Raw genomic sequence first — 15,610 nt, 5'->3', positions numbered from 1 at the left:
TTTTTAAAAAATCAGCTCATTTGAATATAAAAAGATAAATATATTATGAAATCATTCAGTGGCAAAAGGTATTTGGATAGGTCCAATTGGGACTGCTATTTGGAAATTTTAAAGAGAATGATGTATGGTGTAGTGAAGTCAAGATTAGAGTGTTAAAGCACGATCTGCTCGAGTGTCAAAATTAGACTAGTCACATGTTTTTGGTCCGAGCTAAAAAAAGTTCTAACTCCGCCATCGATAGCTATCATTTGAATAAAACCAAATACTACAATTAATTTATTTGGACGAACTTGAATACTAGTGAAAGAGAGTCCTTCAATCCATGCTTTAATCGATAAGATTAAAAAGTTTGATCACATTTGATAAAAACGACGAATATTAAAATTTTCCGCATTATTTCTTCAATTTTTTTATTATATAGTATTTGTATGCACAAAGATTTGGTATTGACTATCAATAGAGGTATTTGAATTGCAATGCCCATTCTTGTTGATCCTATTCGACAAGAAATGTTGTGTAGAGTTTGTTAGTGAATATACATAGAATAAGAGACAATTTAGTAATCATAGATAACATCACAGTCTACGGTCACCATTTAGAGAAGGGTATGGCGCAGTGCTGTAGGGTAGTGTAAAATGGTATGGCAGCTCGGAGATACATATGATGATTTTATTAGGACATGTAATGTAACTGTCTTCTCCCCACTTTCCCAAAACATCATCACCAAGTCAGTTGTGTACCCAACCGCACCAAACGACGTGTGTGGCTGCTATGGGACTATGATGCTATGTATGTTTTGATGCATAGGATTTGAGTTCGGATTTAAGTTAATTTTTTTTATTTGATTGTGTAAAATGGTATTAATTTGGATTTGAATTGTTTTTTTAAATAAGTTTTACATGTTAAAAATTTATGTCTTGAAATAATTTTAAAATTTATTTAGCTTAAATTTTAACTCATTAGCTACATTTTTTTTAAATTGACCGGTTCAACTGACTTGAACGACTCGCTAAACTAATAAAAATTATTTTTACTTAAAAAAAAAATTCAAAAATGAACATAATATAAATATAAAGCCAAACTATTTTATATCTAAATCTTTACGTTTTTTTTTTATCAATTACGACCAAATATTTTAATTTTTACATCATGTTCAATATGAATTTTTTTTCCAATCCAAGCCTTTATTTTGTTTATCAATTACGATGAAATTTTACAAATATAACCAACTCTTAAAAAGATTTATTATGATAATTTAGTCGTAATTGATAAAAGATTAAAGGTTTGGATTTTAAAAAAAAAATAAAAATAAAATTTTGGCTGTGATTGCAAAAAAGAAAAATCTTTTAAATTGTATATAGTTGTAAAAATTGAAAAGTTTAATCGTAATTGATAATAAAAAAATTAGAAAAATTTAATTTAAAAAATAATATGGCCTAAAAACAATATCTGTTTAACAAACCTATTAAACTGACCGATTGAATCGGTTCGATAATCCCCATCGACCAATTGGCTATTTGGCGTAGCCACCAATTCAAATTTTTTGAGAAAAAATGTGGACTTTATTGCGGAACAAAAAAAGTATTACAATTCAATCATATAACTTCTTGCGAGTACATTAAGAGACAAATAAATAAAAACTGCAAACCTCTTATACGAATCAATGAGATAAAAATTTCCAATGGTAGCAATATGAAATCAAAAATTGCAAATTGTTGATAAGGCATTACAATGTCTTCTGTAAGCAACTGATATAGATTTTGTCAATTGGGCATTAAATTCAAAGTGCACTTTATCAAAAATACAATCTGCATCTCTGGTAGTTTCAACCTGAATTGTTCAACTGGATTATATATTTAAATGAATCTGATTGAAAAACTAAAAATAAAAATTCGATCATAAACGATTCAAATTTGCACTGGATTAGAAGATCCACAAAGGGAACATCAAATCCCATAAAGGGCAATATAAAGATTTTTACGAAAATTCCATAGAAGGAAAGATAAAAACAACCATAAAATAAGAAGCAAAAAATAGCAAAAAACAACCAAATATGAAAGATGTAAATAAAAAACTAAAATAAAAGAAAACGAGACGACCGTCCGGTTGAAATATTAATCGGCGACCACCAATTCAATACAGATTTTGTCCCATATTAGTATGCATAAGTTCAAACTGAACGGTACCAAACACAAATTTTATAGTTTAAATTGATTTTACAGGAATATGTAATCCCAAACCAAATCAAACCAAACTAATTGAACTAGTTGATATTTTTAGTTTGATCGGTTTTAATCTATGGCTCAATTTATATCAAAACTAAATACTATCAAAATCAAAGCAAAAAATTTAAAATTTAAATCCCAACTGGGATTATTTTTGATTTGATTTTGCATACTCTTAATTACATAAGAAATATGATAATCTTGCTCGAATTATTATAAAAAAGCGCTCAATTGCAAGAAGTACGAGTTAGAAAACTGAACCAAAAACTTAATTTATTTTTAAAATGTGTACAATTCAAATCAAATTAAATAACCAAATTTAACCAATAAATTTGATATTATCTAAAAAGACTTTGTTTTTAATTTGAATCCGTCACGTAATTCAAAAATCAACCATATACAAACTCTAATGAATTAATCAAACTTAGTTATCGATTAGCAGTTTAGCATCTTAATATTCTATGAAACCAAATCACAGAAGCTACCAAGTTTTATTTAAACAAAGATAAAATTATTGTGATGTAGCAAATTTGAAGCTTCTATCTTATTGCTAAAATATACCATATATGCTAAGCCTGTTATAAGATCAACTTTGTCATGTGCAAAATGTATACGTTGCGATTCTAATGAACTGGCAGTTTGATTGCATGTTTGTTTTATGAGTTTTATTACTCGATTGTCAATCAAATTATTAACAATTAAGTAATCAAATATGCTTAATTAGATTCAAAATCAAATGGATTCCTTAGCAACAAATTCGCTTGTATAGACGCGTGACACTAATTTCAAGTAATTTATTAAGTATTTTGTAGTACTAGTTAATTGTAATATATTAATGGCTTTACGTACTCAAATGCATCATCTGGGGGGTCCACTCTCCACAAGGTTTGCTACATTATTAATTGGGTGCCATTCTTGGGCAATAAGCCAGCTTTCATTAATTACCATGTTCTTCCTTAAACTACTAAAAGATTGACCTAAAATAAAAGCTTAATTTGTAACTATGGAGGATGAATATGGAAAATTTAAAAGAATGATGTTGAAATTGATGGAACACTTGCCATTATAGCATATTCAAGATCCAAATATCTATCCCCTTTTCATGTGAAAATGGATAAGTATGAATCTTGACTTAGCCCTACTTTTGAATTATTATAATTTATATCTATACTTATCATGCAACTATTCCTTGTTTAATGGTCACACAATGTTGAATTACCTTTATCAAACATATTGGAAGATGAATATACATTTTTATGTATAATGAAGATTAAAGACAAATTTTGAAAAATCATTTATTTGAGCTAGTTTCTTTCTTGCAAAATCTAGTTATATTAAGCATTCTAAAAAAGAAATGTCAAAATGTCAGATATCTTGATAAAAATTATTCATATTTAATGTTCAAATTCAAGACCATCATTCTAAACAATTTTAATTAAATTTTAAAAATAATGACACTTATAGAATTGTGAAGATATTTTTTATCCATTGGTTATATTAAAAACAAAATACACAAAACTCAATTTTATTAGAATGAAATGAAAGAGATCGAACCTGATACTTTCATATCGAAATGCCACTTCTCTCTAAGTATTTAGAATGTGTTTAGAACTAAAATACATGAATACTTAAATTGATGATTTTCATACATGATTTATTCAAAACTAGAGTAACCAAGTATTTATATGATTAATTAATTAAAACTATAGAAGAAAATATGCAATCTATCATGCTGACTTAGGAAACCCCACAAATGAAAATTAGTGATTTGTTGGGGCATAAGAAGGAGACATGATGTGGGCTAATGGAAGTAATGTATTGTTGGAACTTAGTTTGGGAATGATAGAGATGGGTGAGTTGGTGCTTGCCCAATGAACATGCCATGCCTTCCACTTTATGCATGTGCTTTTGCACCCTCTTTTTCTATTTAACTATCACTATCACCCCTCCAATCACATTCCCATTTCTTAACTTCATACTAATCCAATCCCTACTATTTTATTTACATTTTTATTTCCCATTGTTCTATTTATTTTTGCAGTTGAAATATTTAAAATTAGAGATGAAATTAATAACACTATTTTTTTAATTCAATATTGGCATTTGACTATTGATAAATCTAAAAAAAGCTTTACAATTTTAAAATTCTTGCCTGATTTCAAATATTTACAGTGATTTTAGCCAATCCACTCTAATTGAGCCAAAATTATAAAAACTAAAATGTTAATTTGAATTGCAAAAGATCAAAAAGGAAAACACGAATTCTATATCAGTAATGCTATGTGGAATTGAGCATAAATTATTAAATAGATCAAGGCTAATTTTTTCAATTCGACGTGACATTTGAAATTAAGCTAAAAATATAAAGTTTTAGAGCTTTGGTTAGGATTAGAAAAACTAAAAAATATTTGCATTTTTTAGTCCATTTACCCTACTATTTGTCAAAAAGTTATATGTTATTATTAGTTTAATTTAAAATATACAATATTTTGCTCGAATGATAAATTCCAAATTGATTTTTATATTAATTTATTAATACTTGCAATTTAACTGGTTAATTGATAATCTAAAGTAATTTAAATGCGTACTTCTCACAAATATATGTGTTTAGTGTATTTATTTTTTCATGTGATCATTCTACTTTTTTTTAGGCTTAATTTCTTTAAAAAAAATTCCATCTTGTACTTTTTTTTCGTTTATACTCTGACCTTATAAAAACACCATTTGTACCCAATTTTGGACTTTTATGTTTCATCCATACCCAAAAATATTAAATAGAACTCTTTTCATTTGAAAAAGAGTTTAAAACATACTTTTTTCTATTTTTACATAAATCCTTAAATTTAAAAAATAATCAAATACATCCAAATAATTAATTAATTTTTTTAATTTTATAAAATAATAAAAAAATTAATAAAAATTATTATTATTTTTAATTTTTTGTCTGAAATATTTCTTAAAAAAATTTAAACAAAATCGGAAATATTTTTTAAAAATTTTAAAAAAATTATTATTATTTCTATTTTTTTTGAAAAAGATGGTATTTTTGTACTATTAATAACATTAATATCTAATTAGTGTATAAGTTAAAAATAAAAGATTGTTTTAAATTCTTTTTCAAATGAAAAGAGTACAAAAAAAATATTTTTGGGTATAGATGAAATATAAAAACTTAAAATTGGGTACAAATGGTGTTTTTATAAGGTCAAGGTATAAACGGAAAAAAAATACAAGCTGGAATTTTTTAAAGGAATTAAGCCTTTTTTTTAATATAGGTCTAGAATGCATTTCTCTAAAGCAAGTTTGTCAATGACTCCAAATTCTCGTACTCAAATACCATATTCAATTACATATAAATGAAAACGAAGGATCTCAATAAATTAATAATCTTAATTTTATGCTCTTTCTTAGATATATCTACCCAGTTTTATTAGCATATAAGTCTATACCACCCAATTTTTGCATGTGCATTTCCACATAGCCAACTAATAATAGGGGCCAAGTTGGTAACATTATTTCCTTTTTATTATACATATACATATTGTTCAATTAGTTTTGTTATCAAAAGTAATTCTAAACTAAATAATTTAATTAATCAAATCAGCCAGCTTTTATTTATACTAAGACATATTTTTCTTCAATTCATCCCCTCCTAAAGTTCTATTAAAACTTAAATTCTGAAATTCTTTCCTGTAATATTAGATCCCATTGTTGACTTTTTTCTGCTAGAATTTTTTTGAAAAGTTATTTATTTTCCCACTTGAAATAAAAAGATATTATATACTAATTATTTTATAAATACCTATTGAAGACCACTAATTAAAATAAAAACAAAATGCAGCCTGTCTGTGACAAGGAATTAATCAGCAAAGCACGTGACATGCTTCCTTAGCTTTGTTTATCAGATAGTTTATTCAAATAATTATATAATGTAAGTTAAGTGCTACACATAAAATTAATATATATTTTATATTGTTCAGAAACTCTTTATATAGAACAGCTCCCCATTGTTCTGTTTTCTTAACTCTATCTAAAGAACAGCTACATAGAATTTTGTTCAATTCCATTTTAACATTTATTTATTTTTAAGTAAATTTTATGTATAAATAAATTATTACATCCGATATTCTAAAACATAAGTATATAATCCATTTTAAATTAAATATTATATATTTATTGGAATTGCGAGTTAACTCAATATCTTATTAAATGAGAAAAATTATTGAATGTATCATATTTATATTTTTTTGTAGTATTAAATATACATCTTTATCAAACAACTTCTCACATTAATTTAAAAAATTCTTAATTTTGATGGAAGTTGAACCAAATATAACTAATTTCATAAAAGTTCAAATAAAACAGAATTACAAATGTATCCAGAAAAACAAAAAATGTAAATTCTATGAATTTTTAACTAAGATTTTATAGACTTTTGAGATATATTTACATCAACGATCAAACACATTTAAAGTGAAACTATAAACATATAATAAAAATGTGCTAGTGAAATTATTAAAACCACACCATCTTTTCATTTTATTTTTAGAATAGTAAAATAGATAGCAGTTATGTTGATGAGTAAATTTCAATTAATTAACTGAATCTTTTTGCAGTTAAACTTCTTTGTTCTTCCATTTCGGCGCCTAAACTTCAATTCACAATTATAATTTATTTGAATAATAATTTTATGACGATAAAATATCTTCCGTTTACAAAATTTCATTTTTTTAAAAATAAAAAAATATAGCAATAATACATAAATCATTTTTAAACATGTATTTTCCAAATCAAAGAAAAGAAATATAAACATGTGAATGTTTCATCTAAATCATTTTTTCAAAATAAATTGCAAATCCCATTCAATAATGTTATACATTTGATGGGACTTAATTATACCATAGAATTCAGAATAAAAACAACAAAACATGCTACCTCTGGCTTAAGAGACGTAATCATCAGAAAATTAATCAAGTGCCACAGTACTGTTTAATATAAAATCAAAACAAAAGTACTTAAAGAATAATGGATTCATAAATAATAATCTAAACAATTAACGGTGCATGCAGCATAGAACATGTTAACTAATGATGTTATGTGATCTAATCAGAGAATGTGCTTACTTCAATTATGAAAATAATTATTTAATGTATTTAAATTATACAATAATTATTGTTTATTTACTTGAAGTAAAAATGCTAGATTGAAATTTAATTCTCTTCCAATTTTTCTTGCCATTATAAAATTTCGAATTCAAATTTTAGTTCATAATAGATGTTTTTGGCCAATTAAAATGAATAGGTCAATAATTAATGATCATATTTGTTCTAAATAACATGTCCAAGTACTATACAAGTCTTAGGTAACTATTAAAGTAACAAAAACAAAGTCCTATATTACTATTTCATCACACTAATTGTACTTAATCATCCGAAAACACTTGCTACAAGTACTACTTGTGACTTGTACTAAAATCTAGTGACCAATATATCAAGGACCACATTTTCTGCTCTATTATATCTACAAATTTAAGGCAGATATAGCCAAAGTATACTTTGTATTATCAATAAATTTGAGATGTACTAAAAGTAAAATAAAAGGTTGTAAATTTCCATAAATAAAACTAACATTTTCCAATTTAGTTTTTTTTACCTTGCATAACTGAATCCGTTATCTTTCTGTCAAAAAGGAGCAATCTTACCGTTACCGTCTAAAATTCTAGTTAACTGTTTAATCACATTTGCCCTAGAAATGGTAAAGACAGAGCCTTCTTGGTCACCTAACTTGTCTTACAATTAAAGGTGTCTATAAACGTACATGTTGCCAAATTTCAAGCTCATTTGCTCGTTTAAAAGTTGAAATAAGAGACATCTAAGCTAGGAAGATGCTAAACTTCACATATAAGTGATGAACCTATGGAGAAAAAAAAGTTGTTAGATTGATAATCTAAGATAGAAAAATTCATAATTCTTGCATTCGTATAGCACACAAACTTGTCGAGTTCCGCGTTTCAGTATTTCGCTTTTGTTTATAGAGTTGCAAGGATGATATATTCCAGCAGTCTTAAATTTAAACCTTTACCTTCTCAATTGTAATAAAAAAAATTAGACCTAACAGATCAGAAAATTCAGACTTTTTTTGACTTTTTATAATTCTAATCGAAGATTAAAACTTTGCAATTTTAGCCAAATTTCAAACTTTTGTTGCGATTTTATTTAATTCTCTCCAATCAATTTAATAGACTCTGCTCAATCCCACATGACCTCCATAATGTCAAAGAATCATACCAATGTAGAAATAATCTATGTACGGCTATTAAAACCTTTTGTAATTTTAACCAAAGCTCTGTTTTTTGCATTTTTTAGTCTGATTTGACCGAATTGGCTAAAATCTTCGCAAACATTTGGAATTCAACTAAAGTTGCAAAGTTTTAAACTTTAATTAGAATTACATAAGGTCGAAAATGTTAGAATTTTGTGGTCCATTAGGCCAAAAAATTAGTAACAATCAAGAAAGCATCAGAGTTTCTTTGTTGGATGGTAATCAGACATTAATTAAACAAAGAGTTAGCACTAATTAATACCCATTACCCCAAAACAAATACAAAAGAAAACTAGATGTGACAACCAATAATTAATCTTCCTGGAGTATTCTTAATTTGCATAATAAGTGAGGTCAAAGGCAGAGAAGGAAAAAAGAGGGAAATAGAAGAAATGGAGGCTTTACAGAACATAAATCCACTTTGTTATACATTTACTGACAAACTCCACATGCTCTTGCAATCAAACCTCCACAGACCCACCTCCTCACCATTATTGCCCACATGAAATTTACAAGAAAATCACCATTCCACATCTCACCCACTCATTCACTATACTATAACACATTTCTTTCTCTCTCACTTTTTCATTATTACCTCCTCTTTTCCTAGTAATTACTTATTCATATGTAATATTAACAAATCATCATTAACAGTTTACATTAACTTTGTTAACAAATTTGTCCACATATGACGTGGTTGACAAAGTCTGCCTATATTTTTCCGTCGTTAATTCCACCCGTTGCGGTAAATAGATTCGTAATAAGTATTTTCTACAGAATTATAAGCTCATTCATGTAGCAGGCATGAAGTTTACTCAATTATTTATCTTGTTTCTCTCTCATCACACACCAGATTTGACCCACACATCTCACATCCCTCTTACCTATATACAGCAATAAAATAAAATGAGAAATAGAACCCCAAACTCTCATATCTAATAATTATAATTATTTAGACTATACGCTCTCTTTTTAATAATTATCCAATACAGTTTTTTCACCTATAGCTAGGCTTTTGGATATATATATATATAATACTAAAAATATACCACCATATATATCCTTCCAGTCCTGGGATAGCTGCTGCACTTTAAATTTCCTAGAGAGGGCCAAAAGACAAAGCATTGTTTTGTTCTCTAAGATAACTTAAAAACATCTCTTCTTGGGTCTGCACAACTATCCTTCCTCTGCATTTGCAGCATTTTCATCCTTGCAAAATATTAATAATATAGTGCCAACTGAAACTCTTGCCTGTTTATTCCCTATCTTTTCATTTTCTGGCACAACATTTTTGGTTTGTTCTCATTCTGTGAAACCCAAGAAAATCAATATCTTATTCTACATTTGTAAAAATAATAATAATAATAATTTGTTCTTTGTTTCTATCTTTTCATCTTTAAATAAGCCCTTCTGCATTCTGCTTCTCCAAGATTCCTTCAAACCAGAAACACCTTTTAGAATAACTACATATCCAGTGAGTAATCAATGCAAACAAAATCCGGCAAACGGGTGACTATGTTAGAGATATTCGAAGGTAGTAAAATGTTCAAAGGCAACTAAAAAGGCATAGAGAATTATATGCTAAATAAGTGTTCTTAGAAAGGATTGTCTTTTGCTTTTGGTTTTATATCAAGAGACGCAAAGATGTCTGCAAAATTCATCCATACATTATCCGATGAAAACCCAGATCTGCAGAAGCAGATTGGATGTATGAATGGAATTTTTCAACTCTTTGAACGCGGTCATTTCCTCGGTAGCCGTAGGCAAATCACCGGAAGTAACCACAAGAAGCAGCCATCAGGTACTTTTTTTTTATGTTTAATGCAATCACTTTCATATACTTAAATAATGTGGCTATAAGAAAGGTATGTAAATAAATGAACAGTTGATACTTTGTAGTTAACTTTCCAGCATTTACATAGTACATTGGTAAGGTTATCATAATTTAGAAGGTTAATGTTTTTCAATGCTTATAGTTTCTAACTATAGACTTTTATTACATTTCAGTACATTTTCCAAATGTAGTTAGTTGCATAGACAAAACTATATATCACTTTAATCAAACAGCCTTACAGTTATTAAAGTTTTTGGGACTTTAAAATCAATTTGACCCCCGAACTTGTACACGATGAGCATTTAACACCAAACTGGTTTTTTTTGTTACTTAATTCCCTGAACTTGTTAATTTTTACTAATTAGTCCAAATTTTGATCAATTAATCCAAACTTCTGGTCATTTAGCCTCTAACAGTTGTTTTAAGAATTAATAAATTCGGTCTAACTGGTAAAGATTGAAGTTCAAGGGACTAACGGATATGAAAAATTAGTTATGGTGTTAATTGTCCATTCATGCAAGTTCAAGGAGCAAATTGATACTTAAATTAAGTCAAGTTTTTGCATTATCTAGTTTTCCAACTTGCTCTCTCTATGTCTATCATGTATGTTCCAAGTTTCTTACAAGTTACAAGTTATACCTAAGGACTAACATTTAGCTTTCTCCAGGTGAGAATGGCAACAACCAAACCAAAAGTTCATCACAGAAAACAACAGTAAGTAATCAATCTTGATCAGTTCTTAAGTAGAGACATATTTAATAAAGAATGAAAAGTGGTTAAAGAAAACTTTTGACTTACAATTGCAGGAAAAGGACCAGAAGAAGGCCATTAAAGAGAAACAAAGAATCTCCACTGAATCATCGAGAACATCGTTTTCATCTTCCTCTTGTTCCTCTAGTCTATCATCGTTCGAATGCAATAATAGAGCATCCCAGCTAGAACCATGTTCTTTTAACCAAACTACTGCCATTGAAACCCATGACAGAGAATCACCCATATACCAACTAAAGGCTTCTTTCCGGTCAAGTCAGCAGTCTCATGATCTTAGAGATGTAGTCAAAGATTCGATATACAGAGAAGCCCGTGGCTTATTGGTTAAAACGGTAACCAAAGGAGATTCAGGAGGCCACACCTTGAAATACTTTGATTCCCCCAGACCCATGCAGAACCCAAAATCACCCAATCCCAAAATTCCAAATCTGAGAGAATCATTTCAAGTTCTTCATAAGCTTCAAGAAGTTCCTCGGAAATCCAATGAAGAGAGGCGAGCTTCTTTGCCTTCTGCACTAAAAGATGCCCGGCGGGTCTCTTGTGACGGAAGGGAGTCGCGAAATACTTCCAAAACCACCATAAAGCTGAAGGAGCTCCCAAGATTATCACTGGACAGCAGAGCAGGATCAATAAAGGGCTCCACTACTGAAATGAAATCAAATTATCTTTTAGGAAATTTGGAAAGAAGGGATAGGAACTCGGATACTTTCTCAAATCAACAAGAAGAACCTGAAAGCCGTACAAAATTGTCAAATGTTGTAGCCAAATTGATGGGATTAGAAGCCCTTCCAGATTCCATGTCAGCCAACGAAAATCAGACAAGACATATCACAGCACACTCTAGTGTTGAAAGCCATCGCTTCCTGGGATCGCCAAAAACCACTGAGGATAACAAGCAGAGTCGAGTTCCTGGATCTCCAAGAAATCTTCATAAGGAACCAGTCTCACCCCGGACAAGAAATGCTGATTCAATCAAGAAGCCTAGTCCAAATTCAAGGTTTCCACTAGAACCAGCACCATGGAAGCAACCGGATGGAAACAGAAGTAATCATACACCAGCTTTGAAGAATCGGGTAGCTCAACCAAAAGTACCAGACACCCCTCTCACTGTTTATGGCGAAATAGAGAAAAGATTGGCACAACTCGAGTTCAAACAGTCTGGAAAGGATCTCAGAGCTCTTAAACAAATACTTGAAGCAATGCAGAAGACTAAAGATATATTAAAGACCAATACCGAAACTCCAAAATCAGAAACTCAAACCAACAGTAGCAGCAGCCTTCAAAACAACTCAAAGTCATCAAACCTGTGTAACATACAGAATGAGAGCCCAATCTCCACCATCACCAGGGGTAGCAGTTCGCCAAACAATTTCAAATCGCCCATTGTAATTATGAAACCAGCAAAACTCATGCAGAATACCCGCAATTCTGCTTCCTTGGTAAACCCAACTGAGAGTTTTTTTGTTCCGCAGAGGCTTCAGACTGCCGACTTCTCAGATGGTGGAAAAGAATCAAGCGGCAAACAAACTGCACAAGATCTAACTCCTAGATCTAATGCTTATAGAGAAAAATCCAGTCTATCCTCTTCTCTGATGGATAAAAAATCTGCTGCAAAATTTGCAAGACTGCCACACTCTTTGAAGGAGACACAGTCTACTAGAGAAAGTACCAAATTAGCGAGGAGCTCAGGAACCTTGAACCAAACACACCCACCGAAAAAGTTTGGGATGGAGAAACAAACTCGTCCGAAAAGTCCATCATCAGATTCAATCAGGAACATGAGGCACGCAAGTAGACAACAGACAGAATCAGGTTCTTCTCGCAGAAATCCCAGATCAAGAGTTTCCAACTTGCAGCCAAGTGATGATGAATTGAGTGATGTTAGCAGTGATGTGAGAGATTTGAGCCACCATGGGGATGGCTTATCACTGCAATCCGAGAGTCATATGAGCTTAGCCTCACAGGCTGATGAAGAAGTCTCAAGCCTTGATAGATCTTATAAGCTCACTCACCAGAAACCAAAAGTATGTTTTCTTCCTCTCTTTCACCTGTTCGTTCACTTATACAATCTACTTAACATGTTTAACATGTTCATTCTCTCATTCAGAAACCAGTAGCAGGACCCATGAAAGACAGACCAGTGGCAGAACCAGTGTTAGCCTCAGAACAACCAAGTCCTGTTTCTGTTCTTGATGCAGCATTCTACAGTGATGAATTACCATCTCCTATCAAGAAGAGATCAATCCCCTTCAAAGGTGAATATTCCATTTTCTCTCTAATAGTTGGTCTAACCTGATTATTATTTTGGATTACTCTTACCACATTACATTAAAAAACATACTGGTGATTGACACAGATAAAGTTTATACACTGACAGTATAAATTAGAAGTTAAGAACAAAACACAGATCATTTCCATAAATACTAGAAATATAATAGCAGGTTGAAAGAGGGTAAGATGTTACAGTAATACTATAATGAAAATCCATCAATATCAATTCTCACAGAATTTTCTTGGTACAGATGATGAGGACGAGTGGAATCAAGTGGATGAAAATCACTCATCCTGCAGCACAGAGTCCAGTCTCAACTCGGCAATTAGTCATAAAAAAGTGGAGAGCATCAACCTATTAATTCAGAAGATCACACAAAAGTTATCTGCTCATGAGACACCTGAAATCACAAATTTCTACTATAGCACAAATCCTGACCATCAATACATTTCGGAAATCCTATCAGCATCAGATTTACTGAAGGATTTTGAATCTGCCTTTGCAACCAATCACCTCCATCAAACAGGCTACCCAATCGACCATGCTATATTCCTATCTCTAGAAAAAGCCAGGGCAAGCACTATGATTTCAAATGACAAAGACAGTCGAACAAAGATCTCAAAGTCGAAATTTCAAAGCAAACTCCATAGGAAACTTCTGTTTGATGTTGTGAACGAAATTCTAATCCACAAGATACTCCAGGAAAGTTCTTTCAACCATGGACTTCCACCAAGCAAATTGGCAGATATAAGACCAGGAGAACAGCTTCTAAGGGAAGAAATGTGCTCAGAAGTAGACAGATTGCAAGGTAATGCTGCTAACTGTAGCTTAGATGATGAAGAAGATAGTCTGATAGGCGTCTTACGGGCAGATTTGATGCATCAGTCAAAGAATTGGACAGCCTGTAGTAGCGAAATTCCAGGAATAGTTCTGGACATTGAGCGCTTGATATTCAAAGACTTAATAAGCGAGACTGTTACAGGTGAAGCACTTGGTCTGCCAATGCGATCTGCTGGGCATGGCAGGCAACTGTATCTCAAGTAGTACTTTTAATAGAACTGTTTCGCCAGAAGCACACAACAGTTCAGGCTCCCCCACCCCGAACCCATCGAGGGGATTGTTCCAGCCTTCATTTATTTATGAATAGAAACAAAATAATCTATCAAGTAACAATTAGCTCTAGCATTTATATCTTATTGATACTTAGACAAAAACAAATAAATAAATAAACAATAATACAGCCAATATATATCTAGCATTCTTACCTCCTTTGATGCTGCTTACAGCCAGTTCAACCAAGCTCATGGAACTGCTCACCTAATAGTCATTTTGGAACACACATCATGATTTATCAATATTTTTGTTAAATGAAATGGAACATTCCTCTCCCCAGCCAATACAGGATGGATTGAACCAGCTGAACCTTTTTTTTTACGACACTTGATCACAGCACACCCATTTGCTTCGAGCAGTGAAAGTCTGTACCCAAAGCTGCTTGTAACATCAGTGCAACCACATCCTAAAAGTACGTATCTAACAGCCAGAAACATTGCACCAGTACACTACATTTGCATGATTCAAATTGTCAAATAACCAGGGTGAGGCTTTAACAATAGTTATATCTTAGCACACCCCCGCACGCTTCATGCTCACTAGACTTGAAGCGTGAACGAACCAGCAAAATTATTTTCTATTAATTAACCAAACGTGAGCTGCCAAGGATCGAACTCTAGACCTTTCGGTCATAGAGACTCTGATACAATGTCAAATAACCAATTCACCCAAAAGCTCAAGCTCAAGCTGTTGGGTGGGGATTTAACAATAGTTATATCTTAAACACAAATTAGAATCAAAAGGCAAATATTTCTGAACATACTATTCCGAGGAACATAAATGCTGACAAGCTCATAATGTTATAGTACAGATATGCCCTTGTGGAGTCTTCTTCACTTCTGGTATACAAGAAGGGGCACGCCCATTCTTCAGGGTAGTTATCTTACAACGTTATATTTGGGATCAAAAATATTCTTAGGAAGCAAAATTTAAAGTAAAGATGGGTAGTTATGTGAAAATTGGAGCAAAAATTTATAAATAGATGTGAAAGGTACAATAACAGATACAGAATACAGAACATAAAAGGCTCAAACTCACAAAAATTCATCATCAATTCACATGGCATCTTGCTAA

General features: G+C 31.0%; 1 protein-coding gene across 1 annotated transcript; it reads left to right on the top strand.

Moving 5' to 3' along the window:
* Window positions 1–9,597: 9,597 nt before the first annotated feature.
* LOC126676389 (protein LONGIFOLIA 1-like) lies at window positions 9,598–14,608 on the top strand. The gene is made up of 5 exons (XM_050370579.2): window positions 9,598–10,347; window positions 11,048–11,094; window positions 11,187–13,175; window positions 13,259–13,406; window positions 13,674–14,608. Exons 1-5 carry the CDS (start codon window positions 10,191–10,193, stop codon window positions 14,465–14,467), a joined length of 3,135 nt encoding a protein of 1,044 aa, XP_050226536.1. The 5' UTR covers window positions 9,598–10,190; the 3' UTR covers window positions 14,468–14,608.
* The last annotated feature ends 1,002 nt before the right edge of the window (window positions 14,609–15,610 follow it).

The sequence above is a fragment of the Mercurialis annua genome, linkage group LG4 (genome assembly GCF_937616625.2).
Source record: "Mercurialis annua linkage group LG4, ddMerAnnu1.2, whole genome shotgun sequence".
In the NCBI taxonomy this organism is placed as follows: domain Eukaryota; kingdom Viridiplantae; phylum Streptophyta; class Magnoliopsida; order Malpighiales; family Euphorbiaceae; genus Mercurialis; species Mercurialis annua.
The sequence above is the reverse complement of the archived record's forward strand: the minus strand, read 5'-3'. Positions and strand labels throughout refer to the sequence as shown.

Coding starts and splice junctions, on each gene's coding strand:
- LOC126676389 (XM_050370579.2), top strand. CDS start 10,191: ATGTCTGCAAAATTCATCCATACATTATCCGATGAAAACCCAGATCTG. Junction 10,348..11,047: donor CCACAAGAAGCAGCCATCAG/GTACTTTTTTTT, acceptor AGCTTTCTCCAG/GTGAGAATGGCAACAACCAA. Junction 13,407..13,673: donor GAGATCAATCCCCTTCAAAG/GTGAATATTCCA, acceptor TTCTTGGTACAG/ATGATGAGGACGAGTGGAAT.